General features: G+C 37.2%; 5 protein-coding genes across 5 annotated transcripts; 3 read left to right on the top strand and 2 right to left on the bottom strand.

Moving 5' to 3' along the window:
* Positions 1–4: 4 nt before the first annotated feature.
* GCK72_025506 (uncharacterized protein) lies at positions 5–1,135 on the top strand (the record flags this gene model as incomplete). The annotated part of the gene is made up of 4 exons (XM_003103589.2): positions 5–41; positions 89–171; positions 216–368; positions 935–1,135. 4 exons carry the CDS (start codon positions 5–7, stop codon positions 1,133–1,135), a joined length of 474 nt encoding a protein of 157 aa, XP_003103637.2.
* A 200-nt stretch (positions 1,136–1,335) lies between these two features.
* GCK72_025505 (uncharacterized protein) lies at positions 1,336–1,757 on the bottom strand (the record flags this gene model as incomplete). The annotated part of the gene is made up of 3 exons (XM_003103537.2): positions 1,336–1,490; positions 1,538–1,698; positions 1,750–1,757. 3 exons carry the CDS (start codon positions 1,755–1,757, stop codon positions 1,336–1,338), a joined length of 324 nt encoding a protein of 107 aa, XP_003103585.2.
* Positions 1,758–12,264: 10,507 nt separating this feature from the next.
* On the top strand, positions 12,265–14,435 carry GCK72_025504 (uncharacterized protein; the record flags this gene model as incomplete). The annotated part of the gene is made up of 5 exons (XM_003103664.2): positions 12,265–12,459; positions 13,572–13,756; positions 13,876–14,002; positions 14,054–14,209; positions 14,259–14,435. 5 exons carry the CDS (start codon positions 12,265–12,267, stop codon positions 14,433–14,435), a joined length of 840 nt encoding a protein of 279 aa, XP_003103712.2.
* A 1,324-nt stretch (positions 14,436–15,759) lies between these two features.
* GCK72_025503 (uncharacterized protein) lies at positions 15,760–16,613 on the bottom strand (the record flags this gene model as incomplete). The annotated part of the gene is made up of 3 exons (XM_003103605.2): positions 15,760–15,885; positions 16,333–16,466; positions 16,523–16,613. 3 exons carry the CDS (start codon positions 16,611–16,613, stop codon positions 15,760–15,762), a joined length of 351 nt encoding a protein of 116 aa, XP_003103653.2.
* A 4,934-nt stretch (positions 16,614–21,547) lies between these two features.
* Positions 21,548–27,884, top strand: GCK72_025502 (uncharacterized protein; the record flags this gene model as incomplete). Its single annotated transcript, XM_003103561.2, has 23 exons — positions 21,548–21,616; positions 21,670–21,843; positions 22,407–22,569; positions 22,613–22,899; positions 23,049–23,238; positions 23,558–23,706; positions 23,754–23,941; positions 24,476–24,561; positions 24,660–24,827; positions 25,140–25,296; positions 25,359–25,475; positions 25,520–25,628; positions 25,674–25,831; positions 25,880–26,061; positions 26,128–26,337; positions 26,385–26,611; positions 26,663–26,740; positions 26,783–26,850; positions 26,897–27,080; positions 27,139–27,257; positions 27,304–27,384; positions 27,432–27,644; positions 27,833–27,884. 23 exons carry the CDS (start codon positions 21,548–21,550, stop codon positions 27,882–27,884), a joined length of 3,429 nt encoding a protein of 1,142 aa, XP_003103609.2.
* Positions 27,885–27,936: the final 52 nt, after the last annotated feature.

Raw genomic sequence — 27,936 nt, 5'->3', positions numbered from 1 at the left:
AAAAATGGATTTCTACGTCATTTCTACGTGTACTGAACTAGGTTAGTCAGAATTTTTGTTGGTTTTGGTGGCAAAACTTCATTTCCAGGTATGTCTCAGTTGATAGCCTCCAACTTCTTCTCTGCGGAGCACATGACATTCATTGAAGTGGTTATGGAAGACACGAGTATTGTAAGTAAAAGTCAGTACAATTTTAATAGGAATAAACTTTCAAGGAATCGGCGTTGGAAAAGAACCCGGAGGCTACCGACGATTTCGTGAAAAATGGGTTGAAAGGTCTCGTTTCGGCTATTGATTTCTTCAAAAAGTTGCATACAATCATCGAAAGAGGAACTTACAAGTCAGCGTCGATTCGTATGGATGTTCAGGTGAGCACTTGAGTTTTTGTTGCAGAAAACGGGGAAAAATCAATAAGTGGCAAGGTTTAAGACGTTTTCATAGGTAGAAAAATCTAGATTTTCGCATTAAAAGCTCCCCACAGATGTGGCACAAGTAACACAACAGGCTGACTGACAGGTAACAGGGGTATTACACTGGTAGCTTGCTTATCGTGCCTCGAAAGGCTGATAAAAAAATTCTAATATGCTTTATTCACGGTCTGCTGACCGAAGGGTGTTAAAGGCGCATCTAATTTTAAGAAGATTTTACGGAATAGTCTCGTAGTTGAAAAAAGAACAAATGCGGTATTTTCTAACAGGGTTGCAGGGTTGAAAAGAACTGCAAATCATGTTTTCCGCTTTGAGACCGTTTTGAAAAAATTTGATGCGCCTTTAACAGATAGCAGACCGTGTTTAGTTTATAACAGTCAAAATCTAGAGCCCTGTGTGCTTATGATGCTTGTTGCAAACTGAAATAAAAATTGATGCTTTTAAATATCATGGCTGACACGTGGAACTTATTGGAAATATAATATTCTTTATTCTATCAATTACAGGTATCCACTCGTGTCATGGACCATGCCCCGGATTGCACCCTGAATATGCATCTTACGACGACCGATTGGGAGAAATCACTGAACATGTCGTCTGAAACATGTGACAAACTGCTCGACGAGCTTCAGAAAGCAAAGACATTTATCCGTCAAAGTAGAGCTGATGCCTTGAAGAAAGAAAAAGAGAAGGAAGAAGCCAAATGATTATTTGATGTTTCTCATATTAATTTTGCACTTGATCTCACATTGCTTCGGTTATAATATTTTATATCTGTGATTAGTTTTCCAAGAATTGCCATTTTTCCCCGATTTCTGTGATACAATGATTTATTTGCAATATAAAAACGACCCGCTTCTTAAACATTGACTTCTAAAAAATATTCTAGCTACAGGACAAACTAAATTTAGGTCTGAGCAAACGGAGATTTCAGATTAAAAACTTTGTAATCATTTTCATAAATGAGATACAACAATCTCATTGCTTCCGCGTTTTTTCTCATTTCTTGTCCTACTTTCATCCTAATTGCAGATCCACTGGTGCTATGCTTTGTACGGTTTGCTGAAAATTACCATTTCGAGAATCGACGCTGAAAATATCAATATTACCTGATAACTCCTCTAAAATATGGGAAATGGTACTATTGTCAACACCGTGATCGTCTAAAACATCCATTAGCTCATTGATAGTCCCAGCCTGCTGTTCCTCAGTCTCTCCGAAATACAAAAACTTGTAGTTCTTGATTGTTTCATGGTCGAAATCGCAGAACCTTAGTTGTTATCGATTTTAGGGTGCGTAACAAAAATTATAAAGTACTTACCACGACATCGGAGCAAAGTGGCGGTCTTCATAAGAAAAACTTGACAATTTTGCTTCTGCGATGAGCTGAAACCTTATATACTGCTCTTTTAGCACACATATCATATTTTTATGGCAACCGTAACATCGGGAATCTTTGTGTTTGGCTTCACTGTAACTTTTTCATTGTTTCGAATATATTTTTCAAACAATTTAACTCACTGTATGCACTTATCCACGAATCCCGACAAGAATCGTTCAACTGGGTCGCGAATAATAGCTAATTTTGTGGAAAATGTGGTATTAGTGGCAATGTGAGTTGCATGAGTTGTATTACAGGTTTCCTGTGATAAACTGAAAACAAAATTATTGATTTTTTGTTTATTTTGCCAGATTTTGTTTTTCAGAAGCTCACTAGTTTTTGAATTCGATGGTAAGAGAGGATGCTTTCCTTGAAAACTTTCTTGGTGTGTTCAAATAACAAAATAAGTTAAGTAGAATTGTTGAGAGATTCTTCTGTATCCGGCATGCTGCTAAACTGTACTTTGAAGATGTCTGGAAAAAGAAATACGGGTTTTGGAATTATTCAAATAAATTTTACCACAAAAGTCGACCTGAATGGTATAAATGGTGGGATTAAGGAAGATGGCGTTGTATGACTTGCTGTAGTTATGGTAATACTTCTGAAAACCTAACGTAACAATTTAAAAAAAATTGATTACCTTGTTAAATTCTCTATGGAAAATCTTGAATCCTTTACAACAGAGTAGTGTGCAGTTTCTTTCGTACAAAAATAAGATAAATTGATAGTGATTACTAATAAAACAGACAATACCAATAAAGTATTGATCAGATTCGATGTCATTCCAGTTATAGAAAAACGTGCCAGATCTATACCATGGCCACAAGAAAAAAACTCGTGAAAACTGTAACCTTTATTTTTATGAATCATGTCCTGCATGTCTGTTTGAATAGATCATATAATCCTATCCGCTTTGTACTGTGATCTCCGATTCCACTGTTTCGATCCCCCTTTTCATTCATGATTTTCAATGCAGAAATCGCCCTCATCTCAATGAATTGTTTCATTCATCAGCCTCATCAGCAGAAATCCAAAATACCAAAAAAGGGATAACGGGACCACCAACCATCGCCTTTTTTCTCCTCCTTCACACTAATGAGGCACAATTCGCCAATCGTCATCAAACGACTTCAATCAACTAGCTTCTGCCGAATCCATTAGACATAAACAAGAAAAAAAATGGCTTGATGTATGAAAAAAACAACACAGAAGCTAAAGCTGAAAGTCGTGGTCGTTTTTGACCCCCGAGGCGAAGAGGTTCAGAATAGACTTCATTTGAAAACTTTTTATCAAACAAGGAATCTAGATTTTTTATAGTTCAGGAAAAAATAAGAATAAAAGTTTTATAGGGCAGTTTTGCTATTTTGTTTCATAAAACTTACTAATCATGAAATTAAAAACTATTTTGCGAATACCGTGATTTCGCACTATGCTATTCCTCTAATTAGGAAAGCTCATAGAGTCAGAGTAGAGTTATGGGACATGACCTACACCATTGGAATGCTGAGAAAACGTTGATTTCAGACATATATTCAGTTTTTGCCTTTGAGGTCTGTTTATTCGCAAAAAACAAGGTCAAAGATCAGAAAAATAACAAATTATCTTTTGAGATTTTTTCGCAACTTTCGCGTGTTAAAAAGGTTATAATTCTCTATATTCAAAACTTCGACCTTATTTTTCTCGAATACCAAACCTCCAGGAGAAAAATTGAATATATATTTGGAATCAGCGTTTTCTCAGTTTTCCCGTGATATTAGTCACGTTCCATAACTCCACACTGACTCCATAACATTTTCTAGTGAGAATGCGCTAGGATGCATCATACTGTATAAATGCACCATCCCTGACACAACTGCTACAGTACCATCCGTGTTATTTTCAGTCGAAAAACTAAACAAAATCAAATCTCATCATGACCTACCTTTTCTCCTTCATTTCCATGGGCGCACTCATTTGCCTCTTGCCCTCATTCCGTATTAATACATCACTTTTCAAGCGGCTCTTTCTTCTCCGTCTCCAACTCTTTCTCCTGCTATCCGTTGAACATTTCCTGCCCCGTGTATGTTAGCCGGCCAAGCCTTCCCCCCCCCCCCCCCCTTCCACTGCGCGCCGTCAATCATGGCATCGGTGCTAATCCAGAAATTGAATGAATGGATGAAATTAGGACACGTGTGTACGTGTGTGTGTGTGTATGAGTGTGTATATAGGAAGGAGGGTAAAACCAGCACCATATACACAAACACATATTTTGCAATATATGTTTTCTTCTCCCCGGTGTGTATGTGACGTGATGGAATTGTTTTTCTTTCCCCTTTCTCTCTATTTTTCAAAGAAGACCAATTGTGCATCTTTCTTGCTCTTGCTTTTTAATTTTTCCCTTTTAGTGTTCCATTTTCCCATTTTTTCGGAGTCTAGAGTCTAGTGTTTTGCTGGTATTCAAAATTTCTGGATTTTTCTGAGTACCCAAGGAATACTGTCCCTTTCTCTCCAATCCGATCTGTTTGAGCTTTGCGTTCGGCGCTCACACATCTCATGGGAACAACAGATGAGGAATAAAAAACTGATGCACTATTTTGGAAGTTGTGCATTGCACCAGTTGTCTCCTTTTTTATATTTTTCCCAAGAGTAATAGATGAAAGAATGAACTGGTGTCGCTTTTAAAGAGTACCAATTGCTTTTTGCTGACAATTTTGTTAGATCTGATTTCTCCACAGTAACTTTGTTTTTCCAGTTTGAATATAGTTGGATTACTATAGTTTCGGTTGCTAGATATACTGTAGCACTTTTAAATTAAAATATCACAGTTTTCAATTTCCCTTCTTTTCTATTCCACTGTTCTTCTTTGTTTATTTATTCCTTTCAAACTTTTCATTAGGAAAGCAGTCGAGGAGGGCAAAAAAGCGTCTATATCCGGAAAACGACCAAATGAGGAGAACCTAGAGCGAAAAAAAACGTCGGCAATGCACATACACATACAAACACACAAATTCTAATTAACAAACGTTTGTTTTGATTTGAAGAAGAAAACTAGACGACGTTTTCGTCTACGTCTTCGTTCTTCGTCTTTCAACAAAGTAGATGTTTAAATGTGGAAAAATGAATTCTTGTTCAGTCTCAATCAATTTTTTTTTCTCAATATTATATTTATTCCAAAGTACAGTATTCCTTTCAACAACGATCGTTCCCATAAGTATTCAGAAAGTGAACCAGATGACTAATCGACAAGTGTCGTTTTCTAAAAACATGAAATCTGAGTGAGCAATCTGATCAGTTGCTGGAAAATTGATGTTGTTCGGATACATGATCACATATCATTAGCAGTTGAAACCCAGTTTCCGGATCAGTATACACTTTTAATGAATGTCTTTTGAGACTGTAAATTGGATACTTTTGTTTTGGCAAAAACTGCTGACTTAATAGCTGCTAATGAGAAAGTTTGAAATCAGAGCTGATTGCCATAAGCATCTGAGTAAAATATGAGTTTTTTCATGGAAGTAGCAGAGAAAAATTTTATCATATTTCATGAGAGTCTTTAGGTAATTTGAATCATCCAATAGTATAAGAGATCCAAACGTCATATTTCACTGACTGTAATTCAGAGAACTAATTAGGAAAGCTCTAAACCTAGAACCATGAAATTAGAGATGATCATCATGAGGGACAGATGAAATCTCACTCCGATTATTACCTGTTTATATCTGAGATTGCTAATGAAATGATTCAAATTTCAGGAAAGAATATCAATGTGACAGAGTCAAACTGGAAATGAGAGTTGACTGTCATAAGGACTCAGAGAAATACGATGTATCTCATTAGTGCCTTTCTGGAAAACTACATGAATGAACAAGAACTTGTATCAATTTTCAAGTTAAGTGGATACTGTAGTTGTGAAAATTGACTCTATATTTGCTTACGCGCTGAGTGACTGAAAATCATTCTTTTTTTTTTTGAAGAGACGTTGATTTAAACTCACTTGTATTCTGATTTTTGTATCAACACATCAGCAGGTTCTGCTTACAACGTGACAATTTCTTTCCAACACTTAGTTCTGGTTTTACTTCTCAGCAATGTACGCTACAGCATTAGTTTTTAAATTGAAAGTTCGAAAACAATTTCAGATTCATTATTTATGAAACTGCTATGTATCTGTTTAATAACATGAATGATTAAATTATTGAAACTAATTTTCCACAGAAATTTTATTTCAACAAACATAGTGTCGTACTGATAAAAACTAAAAATCTACTTTTTTAATTGAGACTAAACTCAGAGTCTCTGTACCAATTTCATTTTTTGAATATATCACCATAAACCATCAGATACAAACAAAAGCAAAAACGGATGACCCAACCCATGAGATGTTTTCCAGATAAATTTCTGTTTTTCGTACTCGTTTTTTCTTCCAGTCGTCTATTCTCATTCTTCCAATTTTTGCTCCGTTCTTTTGTTCGGGTGATGACGAATTCTAATATTTCCTGCCCTAATCCGTTTTTGTAGTTAAAAAAAAAGAAGAGAAAAAGTGGGTTGGCACAAAAACATTGTGTTTTTTTCTGTTATCCAATGAAATCAGATCAGTGCATTTTGTCACTGTAATTTCAAAAAATTTTGAAAGAAACAAAAAACAACAAAAAAAACACTAAAAACTGATTTCCGTCAAGAGTTTTTCCTTTAAACGTTTAGATGGCGAGTTCGCGGGATACAGTAGTATTTTTCAAGTACCTCCTTCGCTTTTTCCCATTTTTCTCCTTTTTTCTTTTGCAATTGCTATTCCATTCGGTTTTCTCCCCTCTAGTTTTTTCTTCGCCCAATTTCCGGAATGTGAATTGAGAAAAGAAAGAAAAAGAAGAAGAAAATGAAAATGTAGCATCTCCTGTAGAAGTGGCGTTCATAAATCTCGATCAAGCTCTTCCCCAATTCCGTAATGGTGTGAAATGAAATGGGAGGGGGAAAATGGCGGCGGGGAAAATAGAAAGCTTATGGTGGGAAATGAGGGAATGAATTATTCCACTCATCTCATCTGAAAAAGGGTTTCACAGGGGATTATCGTCCTTTTTTCTTCTTTTCACTGCTCGCCTGTTACCAGAAGTGCACTCTTTTCTTCTTTTCTTGTGACACGTCTGATTCACCGAGAGACCAGCTAATGAGTCTTATATATAAGCACTTTGTTTTCCGAATTTGTCGGTTTCCGAATAATGTCATTTCTCATTTGATGGCAATTAAAAACTGCCAGACATCGCGTGGTTTGTAATTCGAAATTTTGATGACGTCAAATTCCAGACGGAGATAGTCTTGTTGTTAAGACAAAAATTCAAAAATTATTATTGTCTGGTAACGATGAAGGGAAAATATAGCAGAGGTGTAACTATGGCAGACAGCCATAACAAAAACCGTTTAGGCGTGACTGGAACAGAAATTTATAGTATTCAGTAAAAATACAGTAAGAAATCAGAAACACTGCATACTTGTAAAAGCCCGGCCCGGTTTCAAAAAATGAACCAATTTTTTATCAAAAATGTGATCATTTTTGATAATTGATCAAACTTTTTTCTAATTCTGATGGATAGTCAAAAAATTGACTTTTTCGAAAATTAAAATTAAATTTTGAACTTTGGCGCCTTGAAAAGCATGGTATACTGTAACTTTATCTAACATTTTTAATATTATTTGAGTTTTTTCCTGTAGAATGCTTTAAAACTCGTAGTTGTCAAGGCCCGGCCCGGCCCGAAGGCACGGCTTCAAAAAATGACCATTTTTTCCAATTTTTTTTTTGAAATTTTTTCAATTTTTCATCGGACCATTTTTGACTATTTTTCAGAATTTCTTCTAATTCTGACTGATAGTCAAAAAATTGACAACTATGTTAAAACTGGATTGTCTAGCAAAAACTAAAGCTAAAAAACCTGTGGTTAAAGAAACGGGAATACCCGAGTTTGAACACTTTTTTCGCATGTTTTGTTTTGTGTTTTCTATTTTCAACGTGTCTTCTCACTCACTGTTTCATTCTGCTTCTTCTTTCAACGGCGATCCAACGAGTCTTGGCCATTTTGCAACTACTTTGCCCTCTCCTCTCGATTCCTCGTCTTCTCTTCTACTACTTCCACAAAACGATACTTTTTCTTCTCTTCTCTTTTTTTTCCTCGTCTCTTCTTTTTTTCTTCTTTTTTCTTCTTCATGCAATTAGTGCTCTTACATAGTGCTTCATTCTTGCGTTTTTCAGACAAGCGAAACGAAACGTTATTAGAAACTAGAAACTGGTAGGAAACCTTATTCTGTATACCACAAATCACTTCCAAGGCTTATTCCTGCAATACCAATGTATTATTTACCAAGTGGACCGGACCAAGCGTCCAGTTTTTGGAAACACTTTGGCGGGTTTTCTGGTTACCCGTATTGCTCCATAAATAGCATAGTGGGAAAGCAGGAAGCGGCGTTTCATTGAACTTCCAATCTCTGTGTCACCAATAAAAAACAGCTTAAAAACCCCTTTACCATCTACCAGTTTATTCTACTTTTTCTACTTTTCCCCGTCCATTTTCGTCGTTTTCCTCCTCATCGTCGGCGCCCCCGTCAAAACTTCCCGTTGGGAATTTATAAAACGTGGTGCTCTTTTTGTGCTTCTCGGGTTTTCTTTACACTTTTTCCTTTTGTCCTCTTTAAAGCCGTCCCCAATATCTGACAAATTCATGAAGACCTTATTTGTTCCAGTGATCTTAGTCAGGATTTTTCGAGTTTTTATTTTTGGAGTTTAGAGCGCTAATCCTGAATTCAGAGTGTGTATATTTCACTATTCGTGCTGCTGTACTATCGTAATCTTCGGTTTTGTAGTTTTCTGATTTTAAGACCAATACCCACTATCGGAGCACATCGGAGTCTTAGTGCACTTTTTCCTCAAAAACGCTCAAAAGTTCGAGCTCATCAATCTCTTATCAAAAATTGGTCAGACGAGTATTGAGTTCATCACCAAACCCTCCCACAAGGGAGTCAAAAAAACCCAGCTTGTTCTGCAGCGTGATTTTTCGCAAGGACGTCTACCAACTTTCTTGTCGGCGGTTGGCGGTCACGCACACCCGCATCTAAACTTCCGAACTGGTGTGAATACTTCTAAACACATATCCGCACACACCATTTGAATACATTATGGACGAAACCGCGAAAGGAGGAGAAAAAAGTCTTCCGCTGAAAAAGGGGGTGTCACTTCCCATAGAGTCGCCGAAACTTTATTCGAAAAACGGACCCCGGGAGCTTAGAGCTCAGGGCACCGAGACTAAGAGAAGCCACTTTTTCGGTATCCGTCTTCGTTTTTTTTTCCTTCCTTTCCGGCTTTTTCCGGCAACGCTTTTGTGTTTGCTCCTCTCATTTTCACATCTCAAACCTTTCTCAGGTCCGTCCCCACGGTTAAGCTCATTGAGCCGAACTCAGAGGCGATAATAGGTGCACTATAGGCAGAGTTGTATCGAAAAAGTGAGAAAAGAGAAAAGAGTTGAGCTCTCAGATGCCTCAACCCCTTTTACGCGATTAAGATTGAATCAAAACATACGTCACTCTTTTTCTTTCCTTGTCCTTTTACACAAAGTTCGTCCGTTTTCCTCCCGGTCTCAAACTATGCATTTCGTTTTGTTTTCTAAGCATTTTTAATCATTCCAAGTCCATCAATTGGACAATTTTATGACCACTTCATAAATATTGGATTACTGTACTTTTGAGAGTCCTTGAACCCTTTTTTCACTTGAGCGTGCAGTCAATTTTGGGCTCTTGACAATTAAACTGGTCCGAATGTTCTGAATGAATAATTTTATTCTTCCAATTTCGACCTTTTTGTGGGAATTCGAGAATTCAAGAATCTTACTACGGTACTTCAATGTGAAATGGGTTAAAACCAAACTTCATAGTGTTCATAGGCATACTGTATCAATTCCTTCTTATTTTTAGAAAATTAGAGTAACTAGAAATTCGAATTCCAACTTCCAGACCTGAATCCTGTTTCATTGTGTCGGAGAACAAAATTCCACTAATTCTCATGGACCTCACTGAGAGAAAACTAGAAAAAGACCCGTAGAACGTAAATCATGCGTAAAAATGTTTCTCAAGACGCGGTTTCCTCTCATCTCTATTTACTCTGTGCTCCAAATGTTTTGCAGTACACTGAATTGTTTCTTGCAAACTGTTTTCTTTCCGATTTTTGAGCTTTTCACACTTTCCTAGATAAAAAATTGGAAGTTTTTATTTTATTTTCTTACTGTAAGACTTACCCTGTTGATCTCTGGTGTTCTTACAGTTCTTAACATTCTAAACGTTTTCAACATTTTTTCGAATGTCGCCGATCTGGTACGGAATACTAACTAAGTTGTCTGACTCATAAGTCACGAGGGACAAATTTCTTGGAAAAGGGTGGTAGTCTAATTAAATTAAGGTTTTTCATTGAACTATACTTAGAATTTTTATAAATTGTTAATTAGGACTTCAAAATTTACTTTTTCAACTCTGGGAATTATCTTTTGTACCAAACTGTACCCGTTGAAAAATTTCCCGAATTTTTTGTTATTTTTTTTATTTTTGTCTACCATGGCTTATTATAAAAATGTTCATTGCTCTAGACCCTCCCCCTTCTAGCATCTGCTCCATAATTTTGTGAAACTCCGCCCACCTCTCACCTTCATCGGTGCCAACCAGCAGTAGGTTCAGTAGGATGACAGAAAATATGCATTATATGCAATGAGTGAGTGGGGGAGCGTTGCACGAGAGGGTCTCCCAGATTGCTAGTTACATAATTTTATACTTTTGCGGATTAAATATCCATTGGCTTTCTAGGAGCACATGCCAGGGGCAGCAGAAGGAAGCAAAGAGCCGCTTCTCATGTCTCGCCCATTTCTGTGCTCTTTTCCTTAAGATTTTGTGCTTCTCTTACTTTTGCCTCCTCCTTTTTCTCATTCCCGTCCATCGGTTCACCCCGATTCGTTTCTTATTTAGTTTGTTGTTGTTGTTGTTGTTGTTGAAATAAATAAGAGCGCTTTGAGACTTTATTGGCTAGGTGCTAAGACGTTCTCATCCATGTCACTTTGGTTGTCCAGATGTCTAAGCCGATTTGTCAAATCCCTCAATCCCAAGTCATTCGTTCCTGCTCGTTTTCCTTGGTTTGGAAATTTACGGGGGTCATTCACCTAATAATGTTTTATAGACTCCAGGATTATAATTATTTCAGTTTTTTGTCTGGTAGGCTCATTTTTGGTTTTAGGACTTGAGAATTAAAACATCAGCTTTAGGATGTGTTTGAATTTCAGTGTAAAGGCAGAACTGTAGAATTTTTGGTATCAAAGGAACATTTTAAGGTTCAAAAGGTTTCTGACCAAAGAAATACCATATGAAAGCTACCAAGTTGAAAAAAGGGAACAAACCGGAATAGCGGTCATCCCCATTAGTATCAACTTACGAATATATCGGAATTGCATTCCAGCCACAAAGATACACACTTCCTCTCTCTCTCTTCCTCTTCCCCGGCGGTCCGTCCGTTTTTCCATCTCTGTCCATCTTCTTACTCTTCTTTCCCATGTCGCAATCCGTTTTCTTTCCGAAAACGAAAACGATGTGTCCTTTGTTGGGAAGGAGGGGAGAAGGGAAAGGATGGGAGAGTGAGCCATTTGTGGGGCCAGAACGCAAATTGGCTCCTCTCTGATTGTGGCGCGGTCCGAAAGACCACCACCACCACCAGGGGGTGTGAGGGGGAAGGAGGACGACACAGGCTCCAGTGCAGTCATCTTATCTTCCTTTGACCAACTATGTCTTCGTGTCTCGTTTTCACTTCTGGTGTCGGAGCATACCACAAATTTTTGTGTTAGTAGCACCCGACAGATATGTACACTTATAAGGCTTCTATCTTTCAGATTCGGTCTTGATCAGAAGCAACCCTCCCTTTTTTTCTTATTCTTAATCCCTTCCGTTCTACACATATTTTATGTAAATACCACTTTTTCATTTTTCAGAAAAAAAACACAAGGTGGGTGGTCGTGTCGGTTTGTCCCTACCGCAGTCTCTCGATTCTGGAGCCACCATTTCAAATTTGTTTCTACACGTGAAAACACCAAAAGAAGAACGAGACTGGCACACCTTCGTTTTTCTTATTGGGGAACCTGAATGGCCTCATTAGGCACAAGGTGAGTACCAAATTTTTTCTCACACAAGATTTTGTAGTTTCCCATGGAAGTAGATCACGAGTGAGTGGTATCCATGATTTACGAGCAACAACAAAAGAATAAATTATTTTTCCTTTTTTTTGAACTCCATTGAAAAAAAAAACGTTGGGAACGAATTTCCATAGTTACGCCCTTTACATGATTTATTACAAGCAGCACTTCAAAACCTTCTCGGATTCGGAAAAAAGAAAAATGTGTCATTCCAAACATTTTTCCCATAGTGCTTACCAATTCTCTCACATTTCTTTCTAGCTCTCCAATATCTCGAATGTTTCAGGTGGCACTGTGGACGACGAGCCCAAGTATGTGGCCGCCTGTCGATGTTCGCAGTTTGACCGCCGAGTCTGTGGGACGTGCATCACTGATACTTGCCGTCGATTTGCTTCTGTTTGTTACATCGATTCTGAATATCGGCGTGATTGCGTTCACTCCAGATCTGTCTGACGTCATCGGATGTTATTTAGTGAGTGGAATTTTTCAAAAAAGCAAATAAATGCAAAGCGGGGGGAGGGGGTATAAAAAATTTGCCTTTTTCTATTTCCATATCCCCCAGTGGGTTGGTGCCGTCGAGTTTTTCTGGCGTATGAGCATGAAAACAGTTTCAAGCAATCATGGAAGTCGAAAGATTATCAAATTTTGGTTTTGTTGGCACTAACTACTCGGTGGCAATCATAAAATAGAGTCCATGAATTCTCCTGGTCATCAATCTCCGCTTTCCCAAAAAATCGCTTTCCCAAAGAGAAAAAAACTATTTTTAGTGGCTGCAATCAAATGACGTGACCTCCTATAAACTATTGAGAAAGAACTTCGTTTCATTTCCCATTCTTCGACTATTCATCTATTTCTCTTCTCATTCCACAGAACGTTTCGCCGTTTCGGGACCCTTTTTTCTTTTCATCCAATTCATCCAGCTCGCAATGCTATTTCATCATGTGTGGCCTCTTAATTTATGTGCAAAAGGCGCACTAACCCCTTCTTATACATTGCTCCTTGTCTTCTTCTCCGTTTTCCCTGAATATGTGGTGGTGTGGAGTGTGCAAAACATTCATAGACACGGGGGAGAAGGGAGAAAACGCATAATTAAGAAGCAAATTGAGTTGGAATTTTGAGAAATGAAAAATGTCACGGTGGCCGGGTGATATGCACAAATTGGAGTGGTTCTTGACCAGTCCAGTATTAAGAAAAGAGAAAGACACAAGAAACCCCACTCTATATGATAATTGTGTCTAATTTGAATTCAATTTGAATTCAATAGGCGCATCTTTCGACCAAAAATCCCTAACCGTATAGCTGAAGCGACCCCGAAACTTAGTCTCCCAAAGTTGATTGTCACTTCTTGGTCGGATATGAATGTTAACGAGGATAGAGGTTGTGGCTCGATGTACATGTTGTAGGAGAAACTGGGTTGAATTCAATTAGGTCAACTTTTCTGTTTCTGCTGTGGCATGGTGTGGTGTGGGTTGGGGTGGCGGGAAAGCGTTTTGTGGGTGGATGTGTGAAATTCGAGGGACTTGGACGTGTAAAACTTGCAATTAAAATATACAACTAATGAAATGTAATCACTCATCCTTCCAGATATCCCTATCGGTCGCGGATCTACTGACCGCCGTCTTTGTTATCCCGCTAAGCATCTACTCAACTTTAGAAGGAAATTGGAGAATCGGTGGCGATAATTCGATCATTTGCAAAAGTGCAGCATATTTGCAAATTGCACTTTTCTGTTCCACCGTTTATACGTTTGCATGGATATGTATCGATAGGCGAGTTTTTAGTCCTATTTATGACGATTGCATATTTCCGGGAGAAGGAAGGGAAATACACCTTTTTGAAAGAGATACAAACTTGTACTAAGAGATCAAAATAACAATTTTCCTTTTAGGTACTCTGCAATGATGAAACCGTCAAGATATAGCGAGCAGTCATTAACTAGGTGCAAATGTTGGATAGTATTCAGTTGGCTTACTTCAATGCTTCTCTGCTGTCCAATCATTGTTGCAAGGATGCAGGTAACCAAATTTACCTGAGTTCGAGAAAAAATTTACCTAAAATTAATTCAGGTTGTGTTCTACCCGGATGCACAATTATGCGTTCTTGATTGGTCAGCAACATCGGCCTACAGTGTGACATTACTACTTTTAGTATTTGTACCTACATTAGTGACGGTATTTAACACAGGTTGGAAGATATGGTCGGCGATGAGAAACCCTGCAGCGGTACTTTTAAAAAATGTTTACGGAGTTCTAAATTTGAAATTTTTTTCAGCTTGATGACAGCCAGAGAATGTTAGTGGAGACTGATCCGAACTTTGTGCTCACTGCATTTCTGTTTGTCACATTCTTCTTATCATGGCTACCACTCATCTCATTAAAAGTGATAGAACTTATATGGGGACCGTTCGATATGGACTTGTCAATGGTAAGCTGTGTAGCATGGTTATAAAAGTTAACTGGTCAAATTTCCTTCCAGCTAACCTTTTTCTTTGTGTGGCTAGCAGTGTCAGGACCGTGCTGCAAGTTTCTTATTTATATGTTCACGAACCATCAATTTCGGAGTTCCTTCCTGGCCTATCTCTCGTGCTCAATGTGTTGTTCAAATCGGAATCGCTATGAATATCATGACATAGGCAACAATTCATTCCTTTGACCATCGAAAATCATGTTCCGCTCACCCACCTTCAAATCTCTAATTTCTGGTATTAATTATGAAATTCTAAATCACAACCTATTCTATTTGTTTTTCTCGTTCTTTCACATACGATTCTGCCTGCCGAAAACAAAAAGAATTCATCACGATTTTCGGGTTTGAATAAAAGTTATTATAGGTTTTATTGTGTTCAGAAATTGTCATTTCAAGTAGATTTCTATTCCATTTTGACTCCCGCGAAAATTTATTTTCTTTCCATACTATTGTACATATTTTGTGATTTCGACGTGATCTTCTTCAAACAATTTCTAGCTCTCAAACGTTTCACGAATGCTTTGCTCATCTTATTTTTATTTGGATTTTATTATAAAGATTTTTAAGTAAAATTTTCGATACTTTGTTCTGAAAATTGAATACTGTCAAATGACAAATACAATTACTTTTGAAATACAAAATTATAATAGTTCGTTCTCTGAGATTAAAAAAGCTGCCGTTAGTTAAGGGGTAATACTGCAAAGGTGTTTCAAAAAGTTTATTCAGATAAATAAATAAATGCGAAAAGACCTATACAGTGATGACTAGTTTGTTCTTGGTTGTGTTTTTACTTTTCTCCGTGAAATGACGTTTTTTTGAAAAGTTAAAGTTGAGTAATTTAATTAGGGTATGAAAATTAGAAAATTAGTTGAAGCTGAAAGCACATGAAACATTATCGGATGAGTAATTGAAAAATAAAGTTAGACGGAAAGAAAAGTGCCCGCAATGATACATAACAAAACGGAATAAATTAAAGTGCAGAGTCGTGAAATGACGTTTTTATCACTTCTGAGCGGTCACCGGGCTTTGGGTAGATGTAACACGTTTGAAGAATGAGGGTAGCGAAAATTTCGAGCAGTTGTTGCAATTCTGAAATTTTTTAATAATTTTTATTGCTTTCTTATTCAGATAATGTACTGTCCAACAATTTTTTCCCATCCACCAATGTTCTGTCTTCCCTAGCCTATCAGGTGCAAACGAGCGTAACTAAACCCGCCGATACGCCAGTCATCAATTTCAAAATTTGTTTGATTAACGTGATTGGACTGGGATGACTTTTTGACAGATTTCTTAAATACGCTTTTCTTTATACCTGATTGTAGGAGCACATGAAATAGAGAAGTGCCGTTGAGAGGAGTACGAGGAGAAGCAATGAGATGATTGTAGACATGAGAACACACATTTTGATAGTTGAGAACATTTCTCCGGCAGCCTGAAAGATTTAGTGTTTTTCTTTATTCCAACATTCCATATACAGTCCAGTTTCCCATTTCTCCTCTTTAAAAATCATTGAATAGTGTTTTTCTCGGAACAGGTGAGAAAACAGAAAACAAACAAAAACACCAACAAATACACACAAAAAAAGCAGCTATTTTGCTTAGATTGACAGAATTAGGCCCGAGCCCGTTGTCTTCTTAAGACCATGTTTGCCTTCGTTTGTTCTTTTTTCTTTGGAATTTGTCATAACCTAATTTTAACCTATTGTGATAACGATTCATGTTTTTTTAAAATGTTTTGTCTTGTTTTGAAAGAGTGCAAATAGAAAAACAAGAACGAACAAGAAATTGAAACAATAGGAGGAGATGTATCATTTGAAAAAAGTACTTGAAATTTTGAAGATGTTATACAAACAAAACATTTTTTGGAGCTTTGGACTTACTCTCGCAGCAAATTGAATATCTTCCATACCGCATGCCTTGAAACAAGTGTTACCAAAAATGTTACCAGCAATAGATGGACCACCTCCGACACCAGCGCTACTAGACCCAGTTCCAGGTCCATCCCCAGACGCTTCTAAAATTTATTATCAAGTTTCAGTATGAAAAATTCGAAAAAATTCAAACACGTACCTGCACCAGCTCCCATGATATTAGAAATACCGCTTATTGTTCGCGACACGTCAGAGAAAAGTTGCGGAAGATTGACCTCACGCTCTCCCATTCCGGTAACCAAGTCAAGTTGAGTGATGCGTAGCGAAAAGGGCTCAAGGAACTGAGAAAATGGTGATCTGTAAGAAGAAAATGATTTTGTTCGCAAAGAAACATGCATCGTGATGATCCGGTGTTCTACGAAACGGAGAAAGGCGAAAACAGAGGGGGAGAGAGAGAGGGAGGGTGAAGGTTGTAAGTAGAAGGGGATTGTCCTAGATATAATATTCACGAGTGGTCTTTTCACCTGAAGGAAATACGGGAAGAACTAGGATGAGTGGGAACTAGGATCAAGGAGAACGCATAAAAACGAAATGTACGAACAGATGTGGTAGGTCAAAAACTAAAGAGTAATTACAAATAATATCCGGAATGTGGATCTGATTTAGTATAGCAGGTACTTTGCTAGACAGAGCAAACGGTTCACCAATTGTTTCAAAATCTTGGAAATGTGACGTGTCGTCCTCTCTCGCAAGATTTCTCAAGTGCTTTCGACCATTTAGACCGAAAGTGGTCAAAACTATGAAAGAAAAGAAAAGATAGAAGAACGGGGGCACTTCAATGGCGTAATGCATAAAAAACCACTAATATATGTTCTAAAAGAGCAATCGGGAGGGAATGAGGTGTGTATTTATTGTTAGTGGGCAGTCGACAACGGCTCGCTAACTTCCGGTCAACCGAGGAAAAACGTTTACTTGTTTGGGGAAAAGAGGAAACCGAAATATGTTGCGTAGTAGTCAATGTCAAGGGAATGTGAAATAATAATAACAATACTTTTTCATCAGTAGTGTAGTACGACTATTCAATATAATCTGATCGAGAGTGAAATTGAATAGTACTGACCGGATGTAAGCCTAGAATACATAATAACAATGATTCTAAAATATTGAATTCGGAATTTGGGTGGGCTCTAGGTTCTACGTATGTATGCATGCCATCAGTCTGCCCATTCTCTTCTGTTCATTCATAAACACAAAAGAGAAGCTCTGATTTCACGATTTCACACAGTCTGCTCAAACACTGAAAAAAGTTTACAGCAAAAAAGAGCGAAAATCAAGTTCTTCCGAGATTCGTGAAATCGGATATTTTGAAGCGCAAGGAATGTGAGAGATGAAAGAAAAAAGTAAAACATCGCAGTGGAGAAAAACATTATATTTTTAAGGTCAAGAGGCATTTTTGTAACCTTCACGGTGGGTGAAGACAGAAAATAGGAAAACAGGTTAAGTGAGAATTTATAGGTCATAACTTTGACGGAGAGAATCGAAAAACAATAGGAGTGAGTATCAACTTCTGGGCTAATAATAAAATAATCCAGATATAAAGGATATTGAATAAATTTGATATTACAGAAACAAAAACTTTAAAACAATTTTGATAGCTATAAAATCACCATATAAAACACCTGTGTACCTTCAAAACTTATATTTTAAAAATTTGAAACTTATATATATTTCCTAGCACCAAACTTTCAGATAGTTAGGTTTACAGTATATTGCCATTTGGAAGTTTATCCAAAAGCAATTTGGAAGTTTATCAAAAATATTGCAATTTGGAAGTTTATCCAAAAACAAAATTATCTGAACTATCAAACTAGATACAGTTAATATGTCAGGTAGAAAAACGGTACCTTTTGTTGACCACTCAATCATATTTCAACATATGAAAGAAGTAGAGTCGGGAGTAGCTTGTTGCTCCTCGAGCAATGGTCACTACTGTCACCGCAGCTTTCTCCCAAATTTTCTCTCCCCCCTTCTCGTCTCCCCTACCGTTTTCTTCAACGCCTCCCTGTTTTATTTGTCTCCGGTAAAGGTGAAGAGAGCAAGTGCGCGCGCGCTCGCGGAACGAAAGAGTGGGAGCACAAGCCTTCCACCGAGCGAGACAAAATTAATCCGGTGTCGACCGGGTGCGAGCACAACGGACAAAAACTAACGTATTCGAGTCTCACACCCTGTTTAGCTGCTGCGACTGATTAGGCACCGGTAAACACGAGAAAAAATGTGTCCGTAAGAAAGAGACAGTTGTTTCTAAGCCGTCTTGTTGTTAGTGAAGTTTTTCAAATTTCGATAAAGCGAGGAAAAAAACTTGATTCCGATTTTAGATCAGAGTGGTACAGTATCGCTCAAAAGATTATCAACTTTGGCTGTTTTTCGTGGGAAATGATCAACTTGGACAGTGAATTTCGGAATCACCTGGTTGTCCGACGGATATTATTTTGTATGGGTTGGACAGAGCAGAAAAAACACATAATTTTTGAAGGGACACTACCATGAAAGTTACAGACAATCAAAATCATTTTTCCCTGAAACGGACTAAGCATGTTACCGGAATTTCGAATCTTTTCTTTTTTTTTTTAACTACAAAAAATATGTGATATATTTGCTCTGTTTAGCTCATACACATAATCAAGTTTATTGGACAATCAGGTGACAAAATACACTATCAAACTTGGTAATTTTCCACTGAAAACAGCTAAAATTGATAACTTTTGAGCGGTACTATAGATAGGAGAAAGTTCGAGATAGAAGTTTTCAGATTGAAAAGCAAGAATATATGTAACACTGTCAGTAGAACCTAGACTATTTGAAAAAAAAAACTACATGTCTTCCGTTATTTCCATGTTTCTCTTTCTTTGCCAGTTCTTTTATGTCATAGTTTCAATTCACTCAATTCAAATCCAGTTGTTCTTGTTTCACTCGCACCGATCACCGATCTCTATCCATCCGTTCACTCAGCTGGTGTTCCTGCTCACCGATAAGTTGCACGCCAAACATGGTGTCGATTTTCAATGAAACGGTAGAAGAAACCGACACATGCTGCCTACACAAACACATACACGTGAACAACAAACAGATCGTAAGTCCAGGAAGCAGAATGAAAAAATGTACTTTTGAACGCGAGAAAAGCTTTTTGGAGCTGCCATTCATATTTCCGGAGTCTCGAGGTTCTTTTTGTTCACAAGTGGTCGGACACTTGCTCATTGAAAGAGGGAGATTATAAACGGAGAAGAGAGACTTTTTCGAAAAAGAGGGCATATTGAAATGGTCGACGGAAGATTTACAACTGTTTTTGGGTTGGGGCGAAGGGTTGGACGGAAGCATATGGTCCTTTTTTTAGGATAAGATAAAGATGATGAGGGATCATGTTTGGTGAGAAATATGTGAGCTTCTATATAACTGAACAGTTAGAAATGTGAAGAAAAACTAAAAAAGTGGAATACAATTTGCCTACACATCAAATTTGTAGACATGTTCTTAACTTTAGTTGTAGAAGTCCAGACAGATAAACAGTATAGTACTAGAAAAATCAAACTAGTCACAGGCCGGGCCGGGCCGAAATTGGAATTTTTTGAACTTTTTTCTGAAAATATCGAATTTTTACTATACTTCAAAATTCGATCAAAACCCATTTATGCATCAAGAAATTGAATGTTTGATGTAGAATTTAAAAATTTTTAAGTTGGTATAAAAATAGGTACTTTTTCTTGAAGCCGCACCGTCGAGGCAGAAATTTGATGAATTTGAGAAAAATTATTTAAAGTTTTGTTTTTAGAATAGTATTTGATGATGAAATGAAGATAAGTTAGTGAATTGACAAAATAAAACATGCCTGGTTATTTTTTTACGTTTCGGATTTTTTTTTTGGAATTCCATAATCGATAAATTTTTAGTATCCATCAAGCAGTTTGAAAAAACCTGGTTAATGTGACGGACTTCGAATCTTTTCTGAATATGAAAATTGTGACCTTCCTAGTGTTCTATCCTTTTCAAATTTTTAATATCAAAACGTTTCCTCCCAAACTTTAACGTTCCAAACTTTAGTCCATCGTTTCCTTTCTGTCTCCATATGACTCAATCCCAAAAAGGTTCGCGCGTGAAATGTCACACTCTCCCTAAACACCTCAGTTACTGTTCGACTACACTGGTAACGCCACAAGCTCCGCCCCTACCCCGTTTCATTTCTCTACCGCCACCAGCCCGCCACCATCAACGCACACAGACAGCAAGACTCATTTAGACAGACGCTCTCATATTTCCAACTGGTATCAACCGATTATTTCTTATTTCCGATTGCGTGAAGTGTGCACAAGTTCGTATGCTTTTTCTATGTTTTCTGATACTCTCAAGTGGTTTTTGATTTTGTTGATTACGACGACACAGATTTCCAGTGGATTTTATTTCGAACGAAGGGATACACACCGAGGTTAGCTTCAAGTTTACTTCAACATTTTTGCACGTCTTGTATTTCTAGAGAAACCAAAATCATTTATCCTAATTATTGGCAAAAAATTTTCATTTCTCACGATTACAAATTTTCCATGACACATCGCTTGCGCAACAGGTACAAACATAAATAAGGGTCCGCTTCAACTTAAAAGGTGCCGCCTACAATGTCACAAGCCCTTGTCCTTTTGCGGTGAGGGCTAAACTTTACCTAACACTTGTAATATGTTTTGTTGGGTCAGTGAAATCCTAACCTCGAAAATTGTTGTTCAGATTCATATTTTTTTTGAATAATTGAGAAATCCATTAATTTATCCATTTATTTTGACATTCTGCACTCCATCAAAGTGAACAAAGTATCTATACTAAAAGGATATGAGAAAAAAGAGTGTGAAGATAATTTGAATGTGACCTTTATCTTGCAGTTACCTGCTCATCACCATTCGAAGACCAGTGCACAATGGAAGAAAGGAGTAGATCACGGGCAACTGCAGTAGATATGTTAACCAGAAAACATCAAGATCGTGTGATATCAATACGTCACTTTCTAAAATCCCAATTGCATATTTTCAACGACTTCTTCTCAAAGACACTAAGAACTATTCATATGGACCTGGATCTGATGTTCAGTAATACATATGGATCATTTTATCAGGAGAATATTCAGCTGATGAACGATTTGTTTCAAAAGATCAAAGGATTTTCAGTAAATTTTGCGGAGACAAGTATGAAAACTATCATTCAACTATTCTTTGATGAACTATTCCAAGTTATGTTCAGTATTACCAACCCATTTGTAAGTTCCCACAATTTTTTCCTTTTCCCCGGTATAACTGTTAGGAACTTTAGTATTCCATCACCCACGATCAGAGAATGTGTATGGAGAACTTTTACAAAGAAATCGCGGCATTTGATGACATTCCACAAAAAATCACCAACCAACTTTCACTACCTCTCTCAAATTGGAAACACTTTCTTGGATCACTGGAATCACTACACGAGATTTTAGAAGGTTACTTGAATGTGAGTTGCAAAAACTTTATTTGGACCAATTTGCACATCTGTAAACAGAGATGACGCTTTTTTGGTACCAGAAGGAACAAACATTTGTCACCCTTAGCCACCCCCTACAATCTTCTCTCCAGCAGGTGTTCTTCAATTAGAAAGACCTTTTCCGTCACAAAAAGTAATTAGTCGGCTGTGTAGGCTCTGGTCAAAAGAAAAGTTAAGGTTATTCATTTTTTTGTCTTTTTTGTATTCTAACAAATGTTTCGGTTGGTTAGATATTCAAAAAACGGAAATGCAACTTTTTCGGGAATGTAAAACTAAAAACCTTGAACACTGTAGTCTTGTGACTCAGAGTCAAAAATCCAAGTTCCTTTGTTCTCTTGGATTTTTCTGTACAGAATTAGTGTTCTCAGCAAAAAAGGTCTGCAGTCCAAACACTGGCATACATACAAAAAACCCGAGGGAAGTGGCATGACATCATATCGAATAACTAATGCCTCCTTAGACGGTGCTAATCCTTCCGATATTACTTCTAAAGTGTGAAAAAAAACGGATGATGTTTTGATTCTCATTTACAGATAACACTAAAAGCAGAATGTGAGAGAGGACTGACAAGAATGGAGACCTGTGCACAATGTCAGCGAATATCAGAGAAACCATGTAGAGCATACTGCGTGAATATTCTATCAGGGTGCACCCATCAAATGTTGGATAGTGAAGGCGCATGGAAAATGACAACTGGTAACACCGGCCTAATAATCGTAACGTTATAGAAAATTTCCAGAAAGCATCGTGAAACTTGCCCACCAGCTAAATCACCGCCAGAATCTTGTCTCTGCTCTCCAACCAATACCGGTACTTATCAGTGAAGCGGTTATGCACTTCCAAGAGAAACGAGATTATATCACCAACAAAATGATCGGAAAATGCCTTCTCGACAATGCTGATTTTGGTCTCCGAAGAAAACGTTCCATAGCATCTTCCGACTTCAGAGCGTTATCTGTAATCCCTTCCAAAAAGTCTCGAGACCATTTAATTCTCAACCAAATGTTTCAATCGTTTAGCAGCAAGGTATAGTTCTGCTCCTCCTTTTTATCACCATTTCACTTTATTTTGATTTGCGTAAGCAATCCGCTTATCACTTTAAATTCACTAGGGTCATAGAAGGATTACCCAGGTTCTTTTTCTTTGTAAAATGATTTTTCTTTTTCTTTTTTCAGATGGAAGAAATAAATGTGTTTTTCGGGAATGTGCCCGAAAACGTGTGTGGGGAAGAAGACTGGGCGAGTAAGGATGATGAAAGGTGCTGGAATGGAACTTATGTTGGGTCTTATAACCTTCCAACTGTTAATTACACACATCCTTTCAAGAACCCGGAGTACCAAGGAGTAGATTTTTTGACATTCAGAGGTACAGACTTATAGGGTTATTCAGGTCAGGTAAAAATGTGTTTTAGCATATATTTTTCCTTATTTACGACCGCCGAGAAATAATTTTTTAGAAATTTTATTTTAGCGTTGGTCTAACATCGTTTTTCTCCTTTTATGGATAATTTGACATTCTTAAGTAGAAAACCTGTCAAAAAAAGAGAGAGGAATGTAGAAACATGTAAAAAAAACTTTTTTCATCGTTCGTGAATAAAGAAAAATATGTGTTACAAACACATTTTTACATGACCTGAATAACCATATTATTCATATTTCTGAATCAATAAAATGTTTAGTTTCAGGAAGCTACATAGAAGAGCGTCTTCGTCTCCACTGGCTCCAATCCCGTGTATCTCACATTCTATCCGGAAAAGAAAAAGAATCTCAGAAGGCACAAACCTATTACTCCCATAAAGCAGAAGCACGAGTACAAACCGATGATGAAGACTATGTTCGTTTTTTCCTATATAATTTTGATAAAACACTTTATCTTTTTAGGCCGACTATGATTATGAAGGCTCCGCGAATTCTCCTGGTTCTGGCAGCAATGCGTTATCCTCATCCTCCAAACGAGAATATTCGCCTTACTTCAGGAAAAACGATGAAAAAATTGAAATAGTTATAGAACCTTATCCAGTGAAATCATTTTCTGTTTTCTCCAAATCGTTATTTTTACCAGTTTTTATGTTAGTTTTGGTGTTAAATTTTAATTTTTAGAAATTGATGTTGTATATGCCGAAGCAAATTTTATGTACATTTTTGGTCGAGAGAAGCGAATAAAACGTGTAGAATCAAAATATGAGTTATGCAGTTTGGTTCGTATTTCCCGAGAAGATTGATGAATGAGATATGTTGCACAATAGGAGACGAGAGGACTGCGGGGGCCATTACTTCTCGGACCTGCATATTCTGGTCGTCTTCTGAGATGACAGTTATCGATCTGTAGGGGAAGGCAGGCATCTAATTCTGGTTTATTAGTTTTCGCTTTATTTTATCGGAAAATTGTTCATTTTTTAATTTTTATTAAAAGATTTAACCTTTTTTTCACTTTTGTTTTGTTTGAAAATACTATTTATTATGGGAAAAGGTCTCGCATGCCCAGAATGCAAACGCGCACCGTCGCACGTCTGCGTCTCTTGTTTCCTCGTGCTATTTCCTCGTTTTTTCGACAAATGCGCCGAAACTTTGTTATCAACTATACTGTTTCAGGTGAATTGAAGCCTGAATTATCACATGCAAGAAGATAATGACAAATCGAAAGTGGCAAGAAAACGAAGAAGAGTAGAAGAGAAGGATTCAGAAGAAGGTTAGTTGGAATTTTAAATGTGATAGTTCACAGTTTTAATTATAGTCAAATAAATAGAAACTAAAACTATAAACATTTTCCAATTGTTTATTTCTCAGAAGACTCGGTATTCTCGTCGGACAACTATTCAGTGGACTCATCAGCAGAAGGAAGCATAGAATACAACGAAGAAGACGGAGAAAACGACGAAAATAACTCTGAAAAACTAGATGAAGTAGAAGCAGTAATAGAATACGAAGATATCGCTGAGGAAAACGTTTTGAAAGGTATTTTTGTTGTATATCCTATTAAAAATTTGAAAAAATCAAAAAATTTCAATGTGAAGTTGAGTCTACTGTGAAAAAAAAAGGAAATCCGATTAGTCCATTAAACCAAGTACGATATCATTATGTAATGTTGTTATATGAATCAAAATTATAAAATATATCTCTCTTTATCCATCACTATTACACTTTTCATGATGCGTCAAAAGAATAGGAAAAAACGGGGAAACCGAGCACCCGTCGACTAAACAAACATTTTAATATACGTTGCATAACTATTGATTTTGCGATAGAAATATGAAACAATACTTACAGAAACAAAAACCAAGGAATCGGCGAATGAAGATATCATAGATAGAGCATTAAGGTATAAGGACGCAGATAGAGAAGCTTTTGGGAAAGATATTGGTATACTCATCTGCGCGACAACGGCGTTAGCAGTGATGATTTACTTGATTCTGACTTTGTTGGGGTGAGTTCGTCGAATTCCATCTGGGGGGAACAATAATTTTATAATTTCACAAAATTTTCCAGACTAACAGCCCCTGCTCGCCCACTAGTCGTATCAAAAGGAGCTGCAAAACCATTCTTCCTGCCAAACCAAAGAAGATACATAGAAGACAGTTATGATGGCTCCATTCGACTCTCAACGTAAGTTTTTCTACGATAAAATTATCTAATTGTGTTTTTTTCAGAAATCTTACAATGTCTGTTGTCCTTCTATACTCGCCGTATAGTATAAAAGCAAAATGGTTCCGAGAGGAGTATTATAACACTGCAAAAGCGATGAAAAAACTTCATGGGGTGGGTATAAAGCTATGATGTCAATAAACTATTATTATCATTCAGGATTGGTCACCTTACTTCGGAGCGACAAATTGTTTTGACACCAACTCCTACTGCCGGAGGAAATACAACCTCAAGAAGTATCCAGCAATAATGGCGCAGAATTCAGGGTTGATGGGATCGGTATACAACGGACCACTCAATGCAGTGTACATGACAAGGTATATTTCATGTTTCCGACGCTAAAATTCAAAATTTTTTATATTCAGATGGCTCAATCGCCTCCAAAACGCAGTATTCCGACTTCACTCGCCTGAAGACTTGACTAACATCGCCAGGACATACGATTTGATTGTTATTCTTTACCACGAAGTCAGAACTCCACCAACCGGATTCCAATCAGCTCATAATTTCACAAAGCTGGCGTACCACTACTTGGACGGTGATCCGAGTAAGTTTTTTTTTTCTGTTTTTTCAATTACACATTTAAAAAAACTTCATAAGTTTATGTTTGTAGACTCCGAGCGAACCATGTTCTGTGTAGTAAACGATGCCAAGTTTGCCGCACAACTCCAATTGCACAATGAGCATGACGTTGTGATTGTTAGCAGTGAGTTGAAGCTATTGGGAACACATTACAAAGGATGGACCATCGATTCAGTCGTCAATGATTTGTACAGAAAATCAAAGGAGATGATGAAAAATCGAATTGAGTTCTTGAATTTGGGTAAGTTTCAATAACTTCGGTTGTGTCAATTAGAATTTATTTTTTAGGTAAAAGATTCCATTCTACTCAGCTTGTTGAGAAATTCCAACAAAGTTCCGTTCTGCTGTTTTTCACCAAAAACATCCGTTATGGAAATGAAAGACATCAAATGCTGCGAGATATTGTTCTTGAGTATCGAAACTGTCCGATGCAGGATTTGCTATCAATCGAAGTCGAATCATCACACAAATTTGTGAATAATTGCTCAATTAGTGTGCAAGGAGCGTTTTGCAATGTGAGTTTTGCACAAGTGCCTTAACTCTTTTGACACTGTTCTGATTTTCAGGTAAATAATACACTATCCTTCATGATGATCGACTCTGAAGTGGAAAATGCTCTAGCAGCGAAATATGGAGCTGATATTGTAAGTTTTTTTGTTTAGAAAAACACAATATAAATGTTTCAGGAAGATATGATAGTTGCTATCAATTCTAAGCAGGAGATCACCCGCTACATGCGCGGAAATATAACGAGGTAATTATATTTGAGAAAAACTGATCCAACATCTAATTTTTTTCAGAGAAAAGATAAACTGCCTTATCCATCAGCACCACAATGTAGCAGACAATGAGTTCATAACTGAATCAACCTCAATCATCATGCCAACATCTGAACCATCAGAAGATATTCATAGTGACGCTGTTGGGGAACCGTCGATGGTAAAATTTGTTGATAATCCTTCAGAGCTGTTGAAAAGTCGAAAGGTAAGAGTAACTTCCAAATTTTAACTTTTATATTAAAAAAATCATATAATAGTTTCAGATCAACGTGATATTGTTCAGTGGAGGGATCTGGCATAGTGCGTCTAGTTCAGCAATCGCCCCATTTCATCTCGTCGCCAATCATTTTAAAGAATCAAGGAATTTGATTGATTTTTCAATGTGAGGCCCAAAAACAGAAGAAAAACTGCAAGTTCTCAATTTTCAGGGTCGACGCTTCTGAAACCAATCTTCCGTATAATCTTGACTTCGAGAAGCTTCCGAAAATTTTGATAACAAGTGCAGACAGGTAGAGAATCAAACTTTACAGCTAACAACACAAAGTAAAGTTTTAAGTGTCGGGTTGAGTTGGACGTATCCTGAAGAGTTTATGATAAACCACACTAACATTGCTCGTTTTGTTTTGTCAAGGCCTGGAAAGATATTTGGACGACTACGATGGATGGATTCTTGCCAAGGAGCGTGTCGTAAACGGGCTCAGTGGCAAATGCGAAGAAAACGATTGCAGCTCAAAAGACAGCTGTCTCGTAACGTTGCGAACAGTATGAGGTGAGCAAATCCTGCTAGATAACAAACATTGAAAGCACAAGACACACGTCACTATCTCATCAAAAATCAGTTTTTTTTTTCTGATTTGCTCGTTTGACTTGAATTCATTCATATCTAATGTTTACACTGGGAGCAAAACCAGTTTTATTGGATCTGATGATTATTTTTTGATTTATTAGATTTTCCAGACCACGAGTTCTAATTGGGTACTACGACAGGATGCTTCGAATGATCAGTTGATTTTCACAAAATCTTGTCTTGAAGTAGAATTTTTCATTGGTTGTCTATATTT

This window comes from Caenorhabditis remanei, chromosome X (assembly GCF_010183535.1).
Source record: "Caenorhabditis remanei strain PX506 chromosome X, whole genome shotgun sequence".
In the NCBI taxonomy this organism is placed as follows: domain Eukaryota; kingdom Metazoa; phylum Nematoda; class Chromadorea; order Rhabditida; family Rhabditidae; genus Caenorhabditis; species Caenorhabditis remanei.
Note: the sequence above shows the minus strand (reverse complement) of the source record. Positions and strands in the feature narration are given on the sequence as shown.